This window comes from Mizuhopecten yessoensis, unplaced genomic scaffold, assembly GCF_002113885.1.
Source record: "Mizuhopecten yessoensis strain PY_sf001 unplaced genomic scaffold, ASM211388v2 scaffold2401, whole genome shotgun sequence".
Taxonomy (NCBI): domain Eukaryota; kingdom Metazoa; phylum Mollusca; class Bivalvia; order Pectinida; family Pectinidae; genus Mizuhopecten; species Mizuhopecten yessoensis.
In genome coordinates, this window is record NW_018404528.1 from 176,447 (window position 1) to 198,941 (window position 22,495).

General features: G+C 40.5%; 1 protein-coding gene across 2 annotated transcripts in view; it reads right to left on the bottom strand.

The window, feature by feature from the left end:
- Positions 1-21,837, bottom strand: part of LOC110445884 (doublecortin domain-containing protein 2-like) — a 102,115-nt gene extending 80,278 nt beyond the window's left edge. Inside the window, exon 1 of one of the 2 annotated variants that reach the window (XM_021490716.1) lies at positions 20,566-21,837. In XM_021490716.1, coding sequence (XP_021346391.1) covers positions 20,566-20,861 — 296 coding nt within the window. In that variant the 5' untranslated portion in view covers positions 20,862-21,837. The remainder of the gene's footprint in view (positions 1-20,565) is intronic. The other variant, XM_021490721.1, reaches the window with a different exon arrangement.
- Positions 21,838-22,495: the final 658 nt, after the last annotated feature.

The following is a 22,495-nucleotide window of genomic DNA, read 5'->3' on the forward strand; positions in this document are numbered from 1 at the left end:
CCCATATTAACCCTTCACCACCATCTTAACCCCTTTCTCCACATTTCCCCCTCTACCCTATCTGAACCTTTACCCCTCCCTCACCCCCATCTTAACCCTCATCCCCATCTTAACCCCCTTTTCCACCTCTCTCCCTCACCCCCATCTTAACCCTCATCCTCATCTTAACCCTCATCCCCATCTTAACCCTCATCCCCATCTTCACCCTAATCCCCATCTTAACCCTCATGCCCATCTTAACCCTATTTTCCACCTCTCTCCCTCACCCCATCTAAACCCTCCTCCCTCCCTTAACCCCATCTTAACCCTCACAGCACCATCAACCCTTTCTCCACCCTCACCCAATCTTAACCCCTTTTTCAACCTTAAGCCTCACCCCCCCATATTAACCCTCACCCCCCATATTAACCCTCACCCCCCCATATTAACCCTCACCCCCATTTTAACCCCTTTCTCCACCTTTCTTCCTAAATCCCATCTGAACTCTCATTCCCATCTTAACTCCTTTTCCACATCTCTCCCCCATCCCCATATTAACCCCCACCCCCATCTGAACCCTTGTCCCCGTATTAACTCCCACCCCCATATTAACCCTCATCCCCATCTTAACCCCCTTTCACCTCTTTCCCTCATCCCCATCGTAGCCCTCACCCCATCTGAACTCCTTTTACACCCCTCTCCCTCACCCGCATAATAACCCTCACCCCCATATTAACCCCCACTCCCATATTAACCCTCATCCCCATCTTAACCCTCACCCCCATAGTAAACCTCACCCCCATATTAACCCTCACCCAATCTTAACCCCTTTCTCTACCTCTCTCCTTCACCCCGATATTAACCCTCATCTCTCCCTTCCCTATACGTGTACCTCCCACCTTTCACACTCCCCAGACCCATCCTCTCTCCCAGCACACTTGGACTGCTAAACACCTAGCGACAATACATAACAAAGTCAATTATAAGACCGTAGAGTCCATAACAGCGACATTATACAGTTTAAAAGACTCATAGTGCAGCTTGTTAAATATACAAAACCAATGACAAACGTGAATTTGAACGGTTAAAATGCGATAGCAAACCTAACCTATATAATATCTGTGGTCTGTCAAACAGTCCAAACCGATTCTTTAGATGTTGAGGACAATTAAGTCCCAGTTAATTGGACAAAGAGCCACGATTTCACTCCAGCGTTCTATGACTTGTATTTACATTGTACCTTTAAATCTAAGTGAAGGAATATTCCATTCTTTATACTGCTCAGCAGGAGTGACCAGGGAATGTCACATGTGAAATTTAAATCGTGACCACTCAAGTTTAATTCTAGACTGTTTAATATTGAATTCAATTACGAAAATCAGAAACTTCCATTAAAATTAAACCTTATAAATATGGTTAATGCGGCAATGCGAATAATGAGGTGTGAAAAGATGATAACATGCAGGTTAAGGGACTTAAGAGACTGAAGCCGTCTATATCATTTCTGTACCTGTCACATGGCCTACGTTTACCTGTTTGTATCACACCCTGTGTGACCTACGTTTACCTGTTGTTTCACACCCTGTGTGACCTATGTTTACCTGTTGTATCACACCCTGTGTGCCCTACGTTTACCTGTTGTATCACCCCCTCTGTGACCTCCGTTTACCTATTGTATCACACCCTGTGTGACCTACGTTTACCGGTTTGTATCACCCCCTGTGTGACCTACGTTTACCTGTTTGTATTACACCCTGTGTGACCTACGTTTACCTGTTGGTATCACACCCTGTGTGACCTACGTTTACCGGTCTGTATCACACCCTGTGTGACCTACGTTTACCTGGTGTATCACACCCTCTGTGACCTACGTTTCCCTATTGTATCACACCCTGTGTGACCTGCGTTTACCTGTTTGTATCACACCCTCTGTGACCTACGTTTACCTGTTGTTTCACACTCTGTGTGACCTACGTTTACCTGTTGGTATCACACCCTGTGTGCCCTACGTTTACCGGTCTGTATCACCCCCTGTGTGACCTACGTTTACCTGGTGTATCACACCCTCTGTGACCTACGTTTACCTGTTGTTTCACACCCTGTGTGACCTACGTTTACCTGGTGTATCACACCCTCTGTGACCTACGTTTACCTATTGTATCACACCCTGTGTGACCTATGTTTACCTGTTTGTATTGCACCCTGTGTGACCTACGTTTACCTGTCTGTATCACACCCTGTGTGACCTATGTTTACCTGTTGTATCACACCCTGTGTGACCTACGTTTACCTGTTTGTATCACACCCTGTGTGACCTATATGTTCCTATTGTGACTTTCTCTGTGTGACTAACATTAACCTGTTTATGTCACGGACTGTCTGACCTGCGTTTACCTTTTGTATCTCTTAGAACTCACATAGACAGAAAAGTATACAATTAGGTTAAGCCGAACTAGTTTCATTTAAAAAAATCGGTCATTTTTTTCCTGTGAAAAGGCTATGCTATACCACGGAATTAGATTAGATTATCTAAGTCCGTGGCTATACGTACGATTACCGTTCATAGGTCGAGAGAGAACTAGAGACATTCAAACACTAGCTAACTTATATGTTATTAACAATTCAAAAGAGTTAATTTCCAATAAAAAGTAACGATCCCAACAGCAGGAAGATCGTGTAACACGAGTAGGTATATAAATATAAAAGAATTCAGCCGCAGGTTGAAAGTCAATCGATACTCGTGTAAGATTTCACTTAGATTCTTTGAGGCTAGAATTCGTATCGTCGAGTAGACCCAACCAGTAGGTGGTGAGAAAGCACTTGAGTACCCATTGACTTTTTTTTGTCATTTGCGTCGTTCGTGAGTATCTTACACATTTTAATGGAGTTAAATCTTCAGGTGAAATCTGGTTCACTTAAATGGAGAAAAATCATATGAATGTCTATGTATCTTTAGATGAAAAGAGTTGCACTTTAGCGAAATAAAATTGAAATACATTTTACCTTGAGGTGAAATTGTATTAGATGTAAAAACAACAAGTCATACTGTACATCTGAACCGCAGCAGTCAGTATCTTAAGAAAACTCTACTAAAACAGACTGGAGTTACCTCCCTTTAACCAGTAAGAATCAATTAAATGTATACGAGTTGTGTCCCTTAGTCCATAGCTTGCAGCTTCAATGCGTCCTTTTTAAAATGCGTTGAGCCAGGATGAAATTTGTATCGTTCTATTGTTTTTACTCGTCATTTCAATGAACTGGAACTGTATACTATCCAAGTGATTAACGGTCCCTGTGGATTATTCCTGGTTTAGCGACCTGATTGTCGATAGGAAAATAATAATTTTTGGTTGCTGGATAGCATCGATCTAATTTTATTCCGATTCTATATAAAGGGACACACAGTCCGCGGCCATATACCCACTACCACATTTCATTTCTACGATAGTAAAACATCTTTCTTGGGGCGTCTTACACAAGAAAACCACCAGACTTATAACAGCATCCATCCAAATCACGCCATTGCATGTAGCAAATATAAGACCCGATGTTCGTATGATTACTTAAAGTCCCCCCCTACCTGTGGTGAATTTAAGTAATTGATTAGTTGATGAAACAAATGTTTTCAGTTTGAATCGAGTTGTCAAAAAAATTTGCAGACAAATTCATCATGAACCTTAATCATTTCATAAAACTTGTTTCAAGATGAACAAGACAATATAATTATTTTCTCATCGCCCCTAATCCCTGCGTATCGTAAGTATAATCACGGACTTTGAATCTAATTCCGTGGTATAATAAATAAAATGATGCTTCCATTAATCAAAGTCTCCATTAAACATATTAGTTTGTACAGAGTATAAAACTGGCTTTAAATGTGTCTGGTCTGTGCGGTAATCTTTAGAAAAATGCTCCATGCCGTAGGAAGATAATAGTCGCGCTTGGTATTGCGTCTTTTCGTATTGCAGAGTTTTCTGCTCTTGTGAGCAGGTATTGATTGTTACGACATTTGTTTGTGAGAGTAACGTCATCAATTTTTGAGAAACCGACGTAATTTTCTCACACAAACCAATGACGTAACAATCAAAACCTGCTCACAAGAGAGGATAACTCTGCAATACGCAAAGACGGAATAGGGATGTGATCACAGGGACTTGAGAATCAATGACAGGTTGTGTCCGGACCTATCCCCTTTCTCAACGCAATTGGTAACCGTCGGCAATTTCCGTAAACGAGAAATATTTCCGATTGACCTCAACGTAGATACATTCAAAATGGAAATTAAGAACCTTATAAAAGGCAGGCTGAATTCGAATTATTGACCGTAAATTTCAGAGTTCATAAGTACAGATAAAAATACCGAAGGTTGATTATATATTATCGCCTGCGTGTAGATGGCTTTCGTACGTAAAGGACAGTCCTTTAACGACAGTTATTTAGCTCCCTGCAGTGTCACAAAGCAACGTAATCCACGGCCATTAGTGAAGAGTATACCTGGATTACAGAGCAGGTTACCACAGCGACGGAACGAACCGCATATTAGGTGTAACAAAAGAGGACATATGTCATAAAGGAACGGCGAGTCCCGCTAATTGAATGGTTGCGTTTCCTTATTCAGTTAGCATCATTACACGGGGGTTAGTAAACACGCGCCTTTGATTGAAAGACACGTAATCCCCAACAACTCGCCTCACAGGGGTCGCTATGATGGTCACGAACGTATAGAGGCACAATAGATAGCATATATCACAATATATCGACATTCTTTGATTTAATCCTTTATCTAAGGGTATAGATACCTAAATATTATATTAAGGATTTGTGTCAGTTATTTCTCTTGAGGAAAAAAGCAATCTTTCCACTGTATCAATAATTAACGCTACGTAAGTCATTTGATACATACTTATTTTGAGCGAAAGGTAGCGGTGATTTCGTGTTAGGTTTCATAACCTTTCAGTGGTAATGACGGTCGTTTTGCTATTATTAAAATGATTAATAATAAGTTCCGATAGCTCACCTCTTACAGTAGTAATTCTACCACATAGTGTAGGCGTCGTCAATGGTTACGAACTAATTATGTTATTTTGATATGTGATGATGGAACCGTTGGTTCTAAATATATGCACACCGTATTTGCTCAGGCAATCTTTAACAAATTGTCGGTTTGCAATTTCCCTCATCATTTTTTTTCAGTAGGGAAGTTAGTATGGATTTTATTTTAGAAATTTCTTATAAAAACCCCAAATTTTAGTGATTTTTCAGCAAGAAAAATACACATATTTATAAAATGAATAAAAAAAGAATGTTTAGAAGGTGTCAATTTAAGTGGTGAAAACTCCAAACAAACCATTTTTAAGCTTGGCCTCATGCATCGTAATTAGACTTACACAAGTCCGTTAATGTCCGTTCATGATGAATAATGGAAGTCGTTTAATCGAACTATGTCATTGGCATTTGGAGGCCACATATAAACAGGAAGTCTTGTTTTCACTCTTCATTATATACATGGGTGTTGGGGCCCTACACTCGCTATAGTTAGTTGTTTTTCCCCGCGTTTTCATTTCACATCTTTCAAGTTGACAGTTATCACACTCACTCAACTCTTAGTGAATCCATTTACACATTACGTTGCTTTGATTAAGTCTTATAAAATACTTACAAAATATTAAAAGGTTGAAAAAAAATCCAATTGCAATTTTCATAATATCAATAAAAATAGACCTGATATATGTATCCGTACCCTATTTAAATTTATTTGATATTGTATTCTGAAGGATATATATACTGGATATATGACCATATGATAATGTTATTTCTGTAATCCGGAAACAATATGTACCGGAAGTGTTCATTCTGTTAATGTAGGTTGTTTCCTGTTTTCCTTATCGATAGCAAAAAGATAACAATAGAATACAAAGGGAGATAATTAATCTCATTCTTCTTCGTAAGCCAAACGAACACAACAGGTAAAGGTCATGTACATTGTATTTGAACAAATGTGATACCACTCCCCCTCACAAGTCAGATGACAAATACCATGAGTCCAGTCTTTGTTATTCTTCAGAAGAAGTTTTCGAACATCTGATGAAGATGTTTTGTTAATGTTCATTAATTTGATTTTTTTTTTTTAACATTTGATTCCAACAAGCTCCGTGCTAAATATTCTTACTATGAACCTCTTCATTCTTAAGACTGCAAAAAGTCTTTTGAAGACTTTATTACTTTTGACCTCTTTAACATTGGTCATTTATCGTATGACTCATTGATAGCCCTTTGCCACAGCAATCTTGTTGTTATTGAAAAGATTTTTTAAAAGTTTTTAACACCTTTGATCCCCCTGACTTTGAAAGTGATTCAAAGTCATTTGTTAAAATACAATCGAAAGGATAGCCCTTCCTCCAAACTAGCAAGTCACGTGCTTAATATCATGACCTGTTATGTTATGGTTCTTTAGAAGAAGCCGGTTAAGTAAAAAGTTGACAGTGGACGAGGAACATCACCTGATATGAATGCACAAACATTTCGTGAGAAGTGAGCAAACAGTCTAAGCACTGGACCACTTATATATGCAATTATTCAACATTACTATTCCTTTTAAAAAAAATCAACAAATCTTTTAAAACTTTTTATTTTTACTCGTGGAACAACATACCCCTCCGTTCAAATGTAAAACTCGATTTCAAATAATATTTCTAAATCATACAAGTGTACGATTATCAAGCATTCATTTGTAATCATTAATTCAGACATAAATATCAAAATAACCTACATGTAACCAAAAATGTTCGTGTTTATATCCAATGAATATATACAGTGTATAGTTAGTATGTATTGGGTAAAGTTTACATGTGGTGTATTGGTAACGTTGAATGGTAACACTAGTGTGGTCGCCGATGAACCAGACATAATTTTGCTTTCATATGAGATTTAAATTTTCTGAAAGGTAATATGTAAATGTTCAATCTGATATGAAATGGAAAGCCATGTATGCGTGTAGACTGTCACAGATATGTCTACAGAACTGTAACAGATATGTCTACAGACCTGTAACAGATATGTCTACAGACCTGTAACAGATATGTCTATAGAACTGTTACAGATATGTCTACAGTAACAGATAGGTCTACAGACCTGTAACAGATATGTCTACAGAACAGTAACAGATATGTCTACAGAACTGTAACAGATACGTCTACAGACCTGTAACAGATATGTCTACAGAACTGTAACAGATAGGTCTACAGACCTGTAACAGATATGTCTACAGACCTGTAACAGATATGTCTACAGAACTGTAACAGATATGTCTACAGAACTGTAACAGATATGTCTACAGACCTGTAACAGATATGTCTACAGACCTGTAACAGATATGTCTACAGACCTGTAACAGATATGTCTACAGAACTGTAACAGATATGTCTACAGAACTGTAACAGATATGTCTACAGACCTGTAACAGATATGTCTACAGACCTGTAACAGATATGTCTACAGAACTGTAACAGATATGTCTACAGAACTGTAACAGATATGTCTACAGACCTGTAACAGATATGTCTACAGACCTGTAACAGATATGTCTACAGACCTGTAACAGATATGTCTACAGAACTGTAACAGATATGTCTACAGAACTGTAACAGATATGTCTACAGACCTGTAACAGATATGTCTACAGACCTGTAACAGATATGTCTACAGACCTGTAACAGATATGTCTACAGAACTGTAACAGATATGTCTACAGAACTGTAACAGATATGTCTACAGACCTGTAACAGATATGTCTACAGACCTGTAACAGATATGTCTACAGAACTGTAACAGATATGTCTACAGACCTGTAACAGATATGTCTACAGACCTGTAACAGATATGTCTACAGACCTGTAACAGATATGTCTACAGAACTGTAACAGATATGTCTACAGAACTGTAACAGATATGTCTACAGACCTGTAACAGATATGTCTACAGACCTGTAACAGATATGTCTACAGAACTGTAACAGATATGTCTACAGAACTGTAACAGATATGTCTACAGACCTGTAACAGATATGTCTACAGACCTGTAACAGATATGTCTACAGAACTGTAACAGATATGTCTACAGAACTGTAACAGATATGTCTACAGACCTGTAACAGATATGTCTACAGACCTGTAACAGATATGTCTACAGAACTGTAACAGATATGTCTACAGAACTGTAACAGATATGTCTACAGACCTGTAACAGATATGTCTACAGACCTGTAACAGATATGTCTACAGAACTGTAACAGATATGTCTACAGAACTGTAACAGATATGTCTACAGACCTGTAACAGATATGTCTACAGAACTGTAACAGATAGGTCTACAGAACTGTAACAGATATGTCTACAGACCTGTAACAGATATGTCTACAGACCTGTAACAGATAGGTCTACAGAACTGTAACAGATATGTCTACAGACCTGTAACAGATATGTCTATAGAACTATCACAGATATGTCTACAGACCTGTAACAGATGTGTCTACATAACTGTAACAGATATAGACTGGATCGCCTGCTTTAGATTTTCTACTCCATGGAAGGCTTCACTTCAAAAACAAAATACAGTTTTAGATTAATAGAATCTTACATGGGTATAGTCCGTGGACAGGTACATCTCAACCCGAGAGTAATAGTTTGGCTGTCTAGCACGAGGCAAAGCTTCGGGTCTCCTGCTCAATATTTTATCCCTTGGGTTTGAATGTCCTTATCAGTACCTCACATCAGGGAGGGATTCTATTAGTCTAAAGTAGTTTTTCTACTCTCAGACAGGCTCCGATAATAAAATAGTAGTAGTAGTAGTAAACTGAGGTCGCCACCTACCCGGTATCCCGGTTAGCCCGGTATCCCAGTATCCCGGAATCCCGGTTAGCCCGGTACCTCCCGGTATCCCGGTTTTCCCCGGGTCACCTGGTACCGGGAGGTACCCATACCGGGGAAACTGGGATACCGGGCAGATGGCGACCTCAGTTTACTACTACCTATAGTATCAAAGCGTAGCCTAGCGGAGAGAAATGGTACTAAGGCATATAATCCAGTCTAAAATATTTGTTGGAAACTCCAAAAACGCATTTCAACTACACGTGATTAACGTCAAATACCTATGATGACGTCAAACATAAATGTGGCGGTTTCGACGTCGACATGCGCATTTGAGATTTGCCGATTAAACGCTGCAGTGCCACATTTTAAATGAAAGGGTGTATTGAATTATTTTTTATAAAAATAACCTCAAACACCGTTCTCAGTTATATGTCAACAGTGCCTGCAGGCAAAGGTTCAAATTGTAAATCAATATTGTGTTTACTCTCTAAACTATATTGAGTTTATGCTGACACGAAATTCGCCTTTACTCAAGTTTACTGTAGCGATAATTAAACACTTTACTTCAACTGCTGTAATAGTTAAACACGGTTTTACAGCTTTATATACCAAACACAGTTTAATAGTTGGAACATGTTTGTCTATTTACAGATCGCTACCTTGATCGTTTGTCTTAGTTCACGTGTATGAAACAAATACCCTAGAGCTAATCAGTCTAATTTTAACATCTAAGATTAAACGTAAGACCTTTAATCGTGTTTCCTTTGACAGACAACGTTATCAAGAAATATGTGACTGTGTATTGTTTGTACTCGGGATATATACGTGAACTCCGGTATCAAATAATCTCTGTACTTGTATGCGTAAATACCGGTCAATCACGGCCCGTAACGGGTCACATCTTACGTCATTTGTCGCCCCTATTACACCAAACCAAAATGACAAATAAAACCACGAAAATAAAATTACTAAATATTTATCATTCACTAAAAAGTTCGAGAGTGAATAGACGGGGTCAATATCAGCAAAAAGTACAGATAATTGGCGGTGGTCGGGTGGCGCAGTGGATAGTGACCCGCCTTTCACCACGACGGCCGGGGTTAGACTCATCGACTGAAAGTGGGAAGGTATTGGGTCACCTGCCGGGGAAGGTAATGGGTCACCTGACGGGGAGGGTATTGGGTCACCTGCCGGGGCGGGTATTAGGTCACCTGCCGGGGAAGGTAATGGGTCACCTGACGGGGAGGGTATTGGGTCACCTGCCGGGGAGGGGATTGGGTCACCTGCCGGGGAGGGTATTGGGTCACCTGCTGGGGAAGGTATTGGGTCACCTGCCGGGGAAGGTTTGGGTCACCTGCCGGGGAAGGTTTGGGTCACCTACCGGGGAAGGTATTGGGTCACCTGCCGGGGAGGGTATTAGGTCACCTGCCGGGGAAGGTAATGGGTCACCTTCCGGGGAGGGTATTGGGTCACCTGCCGGGGAGGGTATTGGGTCACCTGCTGGGGAAGGTATTGGGTCACCTGCCGGGGAAGGTATTGGGTCACCTGCCGGGGAGGGTATTGGGTCACCTGCCGGGGAAGGTATTGTGTCACCTGCCGGGGAAGGTATTTGGTCACCTGCTGGGAGGGTATTGGGTCACCTGCCTTGGAATATATTGGGTCACCTGCCCGACCACGTAGGTTTTTCTCCGGGTATCCAGTTCCCTGCCAAACCCCCTGCGTGTATACAAGTTTATATCATTTGTTTTATTACTTGTAAAATGAATAAAGTTTATATTGTATATCGGAACAATTTACATTCTGCCTTCACTATGGATTTAACCAGCACACTGTAGAGCAGGATATTTTACCTATGAGAGAAAAAAACCGGAAAATAATATTACATCGTTGTACCGATCTCTCACTTACCTATACTTTATGCACTGGATATCATTTTACATTGCGCATTGTCAGTTTTCCCAGATCTTTTCAATCGAATTCAGGCTACAGAATACTGGACGATAAAGAAATCTGTGTACAGTTGTATGGCTAGCTTTAAAAGTAATAAACCACTACGCTATTTACATGTCGGCATGGATGTCAGCCTCATTAAATTCGGATTTATTCAGAACGAAATTCCAAAGAAGTCATCGTTTATGATTTCAGAAGTTTCGTTTGGTTTATAGGGTAAAGCACCCTACTAACAGGTTTATATATAAAGGTATAAAATAGGTAGTCAGCATGTTGTCATTAAAGTTCTCCTTTAAATAAATGTGCAATCGAGCATTCTCGGCGTAGTGAAACGGCGTCAGATTTTGTTCATCTTACAAACACAGTGGATCGTAGAAATAAATAATTGACAAAACGATTTCAAACTTCAAACTTTATAAATCTTCAACTACAGCATTTTTATGTATATATACTTTTGAATGAAAATCAAAATCCAAGTACCACATTTAGAATTCGTTGAATTAAAGGTAAATAGGTACATATATACCATGGGTTTCCGTTTTCAATATTTTAAAACTTGATATTATACATGTGTGTGGTTGGGGAAAGGGTTTTTATCATTCAATTATGGAATAAATGTTTTTTGAAAAACTATGTTTTGGTAGAAAATTCAGCAAACTGGAAAATGTATTTGTTGGAAATACACACGAGCTGAAAGGATCTGATAGAATCAACATGCACACGCCCCCTCCCCATCATCGTCAGTGGTCTTAGTAATTACATCAAAGTAATGTACCATTCAACGCCGTATCTAAATTAGAATTACTTTGTATAAACTCTTAACCCTGACGAAACAACAAAGGGAGATAAGTCCTGTGGCTAAGCATCAGCCTGAATGACGATCTGCTTTACAGCCAGGGGTAATTATGCAGAGTCCAGAGATAAAGCCCTTCTTACGTCCATAAAAGGGTATAATCAGGTGTGATGACGTCATACCTGAATGCATGGGGGTTTCGGTAACTATGGAAACCATATGGTGTTAAATTATATTGAAAGTAATTTGTCATCGCATTTATGTGTACATTTAAAAATAAGATTCTTCAACTCTTAACCTACAACTAACAATCTATAAACTATGTTTCCCTTATCAATGTTACAGTTCGTCTGATTGGCTTCCTTATCTCTGCCTACGGATTGTCTGATTAGTTTAATTTAGATACATCGCATGACTCATTAACTGGAAAACAAGACTTCACGGGAACGGGAACAGAACATCCTATTTACGACTCTTACTCGATTTAACTTTAGAGGAACCTAACTAACTCGAGTTTGTTAGAGAGGACATGGCCATTATTTTAGTTAGAACTGTATAGGTCCCCAACTCCTAACTCGAGTTTGTTAGAGAGGACATGGCCATTATTTTAGTTACAACTGTATAGGTCCCCAACTCCTAACTCGAGTTTGTTAGAGAGGACATGGCCATTATTTTAGTTACAACTGTATAGGTCCCCAACTCCTAACTCGAGTTTGTTAGAGAGGACATGGCCATTATTTTAGTTACAACTGTATAGGTCCCCAACTCCTAACTCGAGTTTGTTAGAGAGGACATGGCCATTATTTTAGTTACAACTGTATAGGTCCCCAAATCCGAACTCGAGTTTGTTAGAGAGGACATGGCCATTATTTTAGTTACAACTGTATAGGTCCCCAACTCCTAACTCGAGTTTGTTAGAGAGGACATGGCCATTATTTTAGTTACAACTGTATAGGTCCCCAACTCCTAACTCGAGTTTGTTAGAGAGGACATGGCTATTAGTTTAGTTAGAACTATTTATAGGTCTCCAACTCCTAACTCGAGTTTGTTTGAGAGGACATGGCCATTATTTTAGTTAGAACTATATAGGTCCCCAACTCCTAACTCGAGTTTGTTAGAGAGGACATGGCCATTATTTTAGTTAGAACTGTATAGGGCCCCAACTTCTAACTCGAGTTTGTTAGAGAGTACATGGCCATTATTTTAGTTAGAACTATATAGGTCCCCAACTCCTAACTCGAGTTAGTCGGACATGGCCATTATTTTAGCTAGAACTGTATAGGTCCCCAACTTCTAACTCGAGTTTGTTAGAGAGGACATGGCCATTATTTTAGTTAGAACTATATAGGTCCCCAACTCCTAACTCGAGTTAGCTTCTCTCACCTAAGTTAGCAATAAAGGTTTCTCATCTTGTGATTTTAGTTATAAAGGTATCTCGACTTGTGATTTTAGTTATATAGGTATCTTGACTTGTGATTTTAGTTATAAAGGTATCTCGACTTGTGATTTTAGTTGTAAAGGTATCTCGACTTGTGATTTTAGTTATAACGGTATCTCGACTTGTGATTTTAGTTAAATAGGTATCTCGACTTGTGATTTTAGTTATAAAGGTATCTCGACTTGTGATCTTAGTTATAAAGGTATCTCGACTTGTGATTTTAGTTATATAGGTATCTCGACTTGTGATTTTAGTTATAAAGTTATCTCGATTTGTGATTTTAGTTATATAGGTATCTCGACTTGTGACCATCGTTTATGTATACTAGTATATGTAACTGGAGACCCCCCAACTACTGACGGCTGGCGTACAGACCAGTACTAAACACTTCGATATGTACGTAATATTCTAACGTGTCTAATTTCAACATTTTATTAACGGACTTTTTAACGAGGCCCCCGGCCAGTGATGATTGGTCATTATATAATTACGTCCGATCAGTTAAGGTTCAAACTGTTTAAGACACGAGATTCTCCGGATTGTCGTCACAGAAATATGACTGGAGGAATTTTAGCGAACACATTTTAGTAAAACAACATTGAAGAGTTCCTTGCCCACGCCGTCAGCATGCAATTACGAAACTCTTTTGTGTTCTACTATCATTAATATGCACACAATATTTCGACTTAAGGCGCTTTACGTGTTTTCTGAATCAAAAGATACTGCCTGAGGTTGCATGTGATAATGGATCCCAATACACAAACAAACCTTAATTACCATACAGGTAATGAACTTCACATATCTAATACCGGGGACAGAATGAAGAATTAAATCGACCACGTATAGCTCTTTGTTTAGACGAGTCGCTCACGGGCTTTAAAAGAGTAATGGTACCTTAAGTTACACACGCTATAACCGGCCTTAAAATATAACAGATTTATCTGGCCTTTATATCAACAAACAACAGCCAGTATTTTATCATATCTACCCCTACACAAGATTTTAAAGTGTTCATTAAAGTAAGTTAAGATAAATGTATTGTCGACATTTTCTACCCACAGTTGGATGGATATATGTGTCTGACCTCAACCTTTAGTGCTGCTGAGAAAGAATATATCGACATTCTCTCACTCACTTCATTCAGACTAACAATGCGTTCTATTTACCTTTGTCAACGTGTTTGAAAGACAACAGTGGCTGAGAGGTCAGAAAGAGAACCAGGCCTGTGTTCGTACTTGGCCACATTACGTGTGCTGTGTTGTATTTACGAAAGACGTGACTGAAGTTGATTATAACGTGTATGAGGCTGGGTATAACGTGTATGAGGCTGGGGGAAACGTGTATGAGACTGGGTATAACGTGTACAAGGCTGAATATAACGTGTATGAGGCTGGGTATAACGTATATGAGACTGGGTATAACGTGTATGAGGATGGGTATAACGTGTACAAGGCTGGGTATAATGTGTATGAGACTGGGTAAAACGTGTATGAGGCTGGGGAAACGTGTATGAAACTTGGTAAAACGTGTATGAGACTGGGTATAACGTATGTGAGACTGGGTATACCGTGCATGAGGCTGGGTATAACGTGTATGAGCTGGGTATAACGTGTATGAGGCTGGGTATAACGTGTATGAGTCTGGGTATACCGTGCATGAGGCTGGGTATAACGTGTATGAGACTGGGTATAACGTGTATGAGACTTGGTATAACGTGTATGAGACTTGGTATAACGTGTATGAGGCTGGGTATAATGTGTATGAGGCTTGATAAAACGTGTATGAGACTGGGTATACGGTGCATGAGGCTGGGTATAACGTGTATGAGACTGGGTATAACGTGTATGAGACTTGGTATAACGGGTACAAGGCTGGGTATAACGTGTATGAGAATGGGTATAATGTGTCCGAGGCTGGATATAACGTGTATGAGACTTGGTATAACGTGTATGAGGCTTGGTATACCGTGTATGAGACAGGGTATAACGTGTATGAGGCTTGGTATAACGTGTATGAGACTGGGTATAACGTGTATGAGACTGGGTATTACGTGTATGAGACTGGGTAAAACGTGTATGAGGCTAGGTATAACGTGTATAAGGCTGGGTATAACGTGTATGAGGCTGGGTATAACGTGTATCCGGTTGGGTATAACGTGTATGAGGCTGGGTATAACGTGTATGAGGTTGGGTATAACGTGTATGAGGATGGGTATAACGTGTATGAGGCTGGGTATTACGTGTATGAGACTGGGTATAACGTGTATGAGACTAGGTATAACGTGTATGAGGCTGGGTTTAACGTGTATGAGGCTGGGTATAACGTGTATAAGACTTGGTAAAACGTGTATGAGGCTGGGTATAACGTGTATGAGGCTGGGTATGACGTGTATGAGGCTGGGTTTAACGTGTATGAGAATGGGTATAACGTGTATGAGACTGCAGGGTATAACATGTATGAGGCTGGGTATAACGTGTATGAGGCTGGGTTTAACGTGTATGAGAATGGGTATAACGTGTATGAGACTGCAGGGTATAACATGTATGAGGCTGGGTATAACGTGTATGAGGATGGGTATAACGTGTATGAGGCTGGGTATAAAGTGAATGAGGCTGGGTATAACGTGTATGAGGCTGGGGATAACGTGTATGAGGATGGGTATAACGTGTATGAGACTGCAGGGTATAACGTGTATGAGGCTGGGTATAACGTGTATGGGGCTGGGTATAATGTGTCCGAGGCTGGATATAACGTGTATGAGGCTGGGTGTAACGTGTATGAGACTGGGTATAACGTGTATGAGACTGGGTATAACATGTATGAGACTGGGTATAACGTTATTAGGCTGGGTATAACGTGTATGAGGCTGGTTATAACGTGTATGAGGCTGGGTATAATGTGTCCGAGGCTGGATATAAGGTGTATGAGGCTGGGTGTAACGTGTATGAGGCTGGGTTTAACGTGTATGAGAATGGGTATAACGTGTATGAGACTGCAGGGAATAACGTGTATGAGACTGCAGGGGATAACGTGTATGAGACTGGGTATAACGTGTATTAGGCTGGGTATAACGTGTATGAGGCTGTGTATAACGTGTATGAGGCTGGGTATAACGGGTATGAGGCTGGGTTTAACGTGCATGAGGCTGGGTATAACGTGTATGAGACTAGGTATAACGTGTATGAGGCTGGGTTTAACGTGTATGAGAATGGGTATAACGTGTATGAGACTGCAGGGTTTAAGGTGTATGAGACTGCAGGGTATAACGTGTATAAGACTGGGTATAACGTGTATGAGACTGCAGGGAATAACGTGTATGAGACTGCAGGGGATAACGTGTATGAGACTGGGTATAACGTATATGAGGCTGGGTATAAAACGTGTATGAGGCTGGGTATAACGTGTATGAGCCTGGGTATAACGTGTATGAGGATGGGTATAACGTGTAAGAGACTGCAGGGTATAACGTGTATAAGACTGGGTATAACGTGTATGAGACTGCAGGGAATAACGTGTATGAGACTGCAGGGGATAACGTGTATGAGACTGGGTATAACGGGTATGAGACTGGGTATGACGTGTATGAGACTGGGTATAACGTGTATGAGGATGGGTATAACGTGTATGAGGCTGGGTACAACGTGTATGAGACTAGGTATAACGTGTATGAGGCTGGGTTTAACGTGTATGAGGACGGGTATAACGTGTATGAGACTGCAGGGTATAAGGTGTATGAGACTGCAGGGTATAACGTGGATGAGGCTGGGTATAACGTGTATGAGGCTTGGTTTAACGTGTATGAGAATGGGTATAACGTGTATGAGACTGCAGGATATAACGTGTATGAGACTGGGTATGGGTATAACGTGTATGAGGATGGGTATAACGTGTAAGAGACTGCAGGGTATAACGTGTATAAGACTGGGTATAACGTGTATGAGACTGCAGGATATAACGTGTATGAGACTGGGTATGGGTATAACGTGTATGAGGATGGGTATAACGTGTAAGAGACTGCAGGGTATAACGTGTATAAGACTGGGTATAACGTGTATGAGACTGCAGGATATAACGTGTATGAGACTGGGTATGGGTATAACGTGTATGAGGATGGGTATAACGTGTAAGAGACTGCAGGGTATAACGTGTATAAGACTGGGTATAACGTGTATGAGACTGGGTATATCGTGTATGAGGCTGGGTTTAACGTGTATGAGAATGGGTATAACGTGTATGAGACTGCAGGGTTTAAGGTGTATGAGACTGCAGGGTATAACGTGGATGAGGCTGGGTATAACGTGTATGAGGATGGGTATAACGTGTAAGAGACTGCAGGGTATAACGTGTATAAGACTGGGTATAACGTGTATGAGACTGGGCATAACGTGTATGAGACTGGGTATAACATACGGTGCATGAGGCTGGGTATAACGTGTATGAGACTGGGAATAACGTGTATGAGGCTGGGTATAAAGTGTATGATGAGGCTGGGTTTAACGTGTATGAGAATGGGTATAACGTGTATGAGACTGCAGGATATAACGTGTATGAGACTGGGTATAACATGTATGAGACTGGGCATAACGTTATTAGGCTGGGTATAACGTGTATGAGGCTGGATATAACGTTATGACGCTGGGTAGAACGTGTATGAGACTGGGTATAACGGGTATGAGACTGGGTATGACGTGTATGAGACTGGGTATAACGTTAGTAGGCTGGGTATAACGTGTATGAGACTGCAGGGAATAACGTGTATGAGACTGCAGGGGATAACGTGTATGAGACTGGGTATAACGTATGAGACTGCAGGGTATAACGTGTATGAGGCTGGGTATAACGTGTATGAGGCTGGGTATTACGTGTATGAGGCTGGGTACAATGTGTCCGAGGCTGGGTATAACGTGTATGAGGCTGGGTATAACGTGGATGAGGCTGGGTATAACGTGTATGAGACTGGGTATAACGTGTATGAGACTGGGTATAACGTGTATGAGGCTGGGAATAACGTGTATGAGACTAGGTATAACGTGTATGAGGCTGGGTATAACTTGTATAAGGTGTATGAGACTGGGTATAACGTGTATGAGGCTGGGAATAACGTGTATGAGGCTGGGTATAACGTGTATGGGGTATAATGTGTCCGAGGCTGGGTATAACGTGTATGAGGCTAGGTATAACGTGTATGAGGCTGGGTATAACGTGTATGGGGTATAATGTGTCCGAGGCTGGGTATAACGTGTATGAGGCTGGGTATAACGTGTATGAGACTAGGTATAACGTGTATGAGGCTGGGTATAACTTGTATAAGGCAGGGTATAACGTGTATGAGACTGGGTATAAAACGTGTATGAGGCTGGGTATAACGTGTATGAGGCTGGGTATAACGTGTATGAGGCTGGATATAACGTGTATGAGGCTAAGTTAAACGTGTATGAGACCTGGTATAACAGTGGGTGAGGTTGGGTAAAACGTATGGGAGGCTGAGTATAGCGTGTTTAGAAGACATTGTGAAGCTATAGACGAATTTACGTATATTTCATTCACACAATATCCCCACAGGAATATTTCAGTATGAAATTTTGTTTTGTACAAAGGTGCACTTTTTGTTTTTGTTTCTGTGCATTTGGAGATGATACATAATTATTATTTAAATTATTACTTTGGAAACCTATCAATTCGGTTGTATTGCCCACGAGTTCAGAATACTACTTATATTTCGATCAAATTATTTGTAATTAATTACACATATAGAAATATTTAACATTGTTGAAACAATTTTGATAACCTAGAAATTTAAACGTTTTTATTCCTAAAACCTCAGCAAACTATTTTTTTTCCAATCAGCATATAAACTTTAGAACAGACCGGATCATTACGTTTTTGGAGACTGAAGTTTTCGGGTGTAGACTAGTTTCGTGACTAGGTAGCGGACCGGATCTGATTTGCCCGTGTACGGTATTAGGTCTTATCGCCATTGTTTGAGATAAGACAATGGCGCTCCAATTACGCTCTACATCTGATAAACAAGGCTGTTTGTTTGTTACCCGTGGTTTGTGTTTATTGGTTTGATATTCTTACCAATAAATCGCTCGTCATTCTTATCAGGAATTGTACCCTATTCTACCAAAGACCTACAAACCTACAATAATTGTTGTTTGTTGGAGGGGAGGGGGCAGCGCTGGTCCTAGACCCCGGCTGTGGGGCTAATGACGTTAAAGGGACAGCGCTGGTCCTAGACCCCGGCTGTGGGGCTAATGGAGTTAAGGGGACGGCGGTGGTCCTAGACCCCGGCTGTGGGGCTAATGACGTTAAAGGGACAGCGCTGGTCCTAGACCCCGGCTGTGGGGCTAATGGAGCTAAGGGGGTCGGCGGTAAAACAGTCGAGTTACCGTCCGGGGGTAACGGAATTTTAGGTTATATTAGCAATGTAAGGCTAATAGAAAATGTGTGTTTATGTGTGAACGTGCAGGGAGGGGAGCTGATATCATCTATAAAGAGGCTTAAATATCACGAACCAATATATAAATTATGAAACAAGTTATGAGGACAGTTTTTAACAAGTATTAGAAAGTTACAAATCAACAGTGCAGAACAAGTCGTTGACTTTCCACCCAACCCTAACCCCTAACCCCAAACCAACCACTCCTTCTCCCATTCCAGAACTGACACTCTAATTAAGATCATATCTTAATGATTATATTCCTCTACGAGAGAATCATAGAAGACCTTTTATATTTTGTTATTTAATTACGCCGTCCAAGGACGTTTGAATATATGACTGCGATAGCTTACGTCTCACGCCAACTTTTAACATGAATAAAGTTCTCTTGTTGTAATGCATGTGTGGCCGCGTGTAGTCACTTAACTAGCAATACCGACCAGGAATACCAAATAGGAAAATAGGGTCATCACGATTGTCCGGCTACCCAGTCACCACTAATCCCATTGTCCCCCTACCCAGTCACCACTAATCCCATTGTCCCTCTACCCTGTCACCACTAATCCCAGTGTCCCTCTACCCAGTCACCACTAATACAATTGTCCCGGTACCCAGTCACCACTAATCCCATTGTCCCTCTACCCAGTCACCACTAATACAATTGTCCAATTAGCAAGTCACCACTATAGTCCAACTATCCAGTCCCTAGTTATTCCATTGGGCCACTATCAAGTCACCACTTATCCCATAGTCCTACTATTATGTCATCGTTTTTGTAGAGAGTTTACTATGTATACGTTGCCTGTGGGTAATTCACCTGTTCACAGTAGCAACATTTGCTCGAAGACATAGCTTGATTCGTCCTCGAAGCCCCTCTCTATCCGAGAGTATCGAAGCCCCTCTCTATCCGAGAGTATCGAAGCCCCCTCTCTATCCGAGAGTATCGATGCCAACTGATGGGGATCTCGAGATAAATGCCGACAGTCGCTAACACGTTAACCGCCGTAAACACTAAACTTATACCACAACCTTATATTTAAATTTCGTTCTGGATACGTCTGAAACATAAACGAGGTCATAGAAAAACAAAACTTACTTATATTCTTTGAAACGTCCCCTTGCCGGCTTAACCACGTAATATTGACCGTTCTCGAACTGAGATAAATCCTTGATGTGTGTTTTCCCTTTGGGAGTGTAAACGTCCCGCATGCACTCATTAGCCTTGATCTTCTTTGTCACCTCATCAAGAAATGTGTTCATTGAGCTGGTGTTGATGATCATTCGTTTCGGAGGTGTGAACAGGTCCCCATTTTTACACAGGAACACCGATTTCGCCGTCGGCACGCTGTGGAGATGGTTTGATGAGTTACCGGATGACCGAGGTGACGACATGATTGGTGATTTGCTTAATTAACACAATCCGTGTAAAGATGAGCAAACATAAATTAAACAAAAAGAAATAATATTGATAAAAAAGTAATGTTGTTTCAAAATATGACTGCCCAGCACCTTGGTATCGAAAACCTATAAACTGGTGCGAATGACTTTATATCTATATTGTGCGTGGACGCTACACACCCCTCGAGTGTTTGGGTAAGAATTTATGCCGGGTCCTCAAGACGTGCTAAGAGGCCGATATTAAATCTCAATACAAAGTGTCGTCTTAGTCCGGAGTTGCTGTTTACCCGGGTTGTTTACCAAGGACACGGCATATACCCGTCAAGTTTACACCCATAAGCTGATCAAACTAGCTTAATAAATGACAATTGTCAACAAAAGACTACTTCCGGTTGACAATACAGTCAACATATAACTTCCGGTTGACAATACAGTTAACATATAACTTCCGGTTGAAAATGTTCAACGAATGACTTTCGGTTAACAGTTTTAGATAAATCACTTTCCATTTTTTAACTTGAAGCGAACTTTCTCCTGTTGACAACTTTAATGAAGCACTGAATTTTGAAATGAAACAAAAAAACACTTCCGCTGACAAGCAACCACACGTCTTATGTTGACAACGTCTGTCAAACGCTTGTTGAGTTTAAATGAATAAGTCGTTGGTGATTCTCGGCCCACAATGTCACAAATAGGTGAGACTGTCCACAAATACTCTCCAGAACATTACATTACCGGCCACAGCAGCCCTCGTCATGACAGTCAAGTTGATGTTCAGAGGCGATTGGCCATTGTTAGACCATCCTGTTGTTAGGGAATCGCGTCCTCGTATCTAGGGAGGTGTAGGATCCGTAAATGGTTTCCTAAGATGCGTCTCCAGTGTCGTTCGTACCTTGGTTTACCTGTGTTTACCTGTGTAGCGAGTCGTATACACATAGAGGAGCTGGAATGACGGGTATGCGCGCCCCGCTCTGTGTATCAACTTCAATCTGTATGTACATGTGACGGGGCGTAGATCAATACAGTACACAGACAAGCCATTGTTCCCGTGAGCTGCTGAACACACCAACACTCACACAGACTTGCTCAAGTTTGATCAGAAAAAAATAACCTTTCTTTATTTGGACGACTTACCTTATTTTAAGGTACATTAGTACACTGGCAAGACTAGGCTCATTGACAAAACAACCTTTTATCAAGGGTTTGGTTTGGGTTGTTTGTGTTTTACGTCCTATTAACAGCTGTGGTCATTTAAGGACGTGCCAGGTTTTGTTGGTGGAAGAAAGCCGGAGTTCCCGGAAAAATCCAGTGGTAGCAGAATGTCAGACGCCTTAATTATATATAACCACTTAGCTCTTTTTTTCAAGGCTTTAACCTCCACAAACGTTTTATATGAATATATTTGTTAAAAAACATATTTAATTGACATTAAACAGTCAAAAGGATAGGGCTCAAGCTCTTACATCTTACTAGGCCCTTTCCCAGAAACATTATCAACAAAAAAAACAAATAGAATATTCAATCTCAGTTTATTTCTTTTAGATAATTTAGAATTGGTATAAAATCAAATCTATGGAAATGTGATAGCTTAACTGGCATGTATGTTAGCTCATCGAGCTTAGAGCACC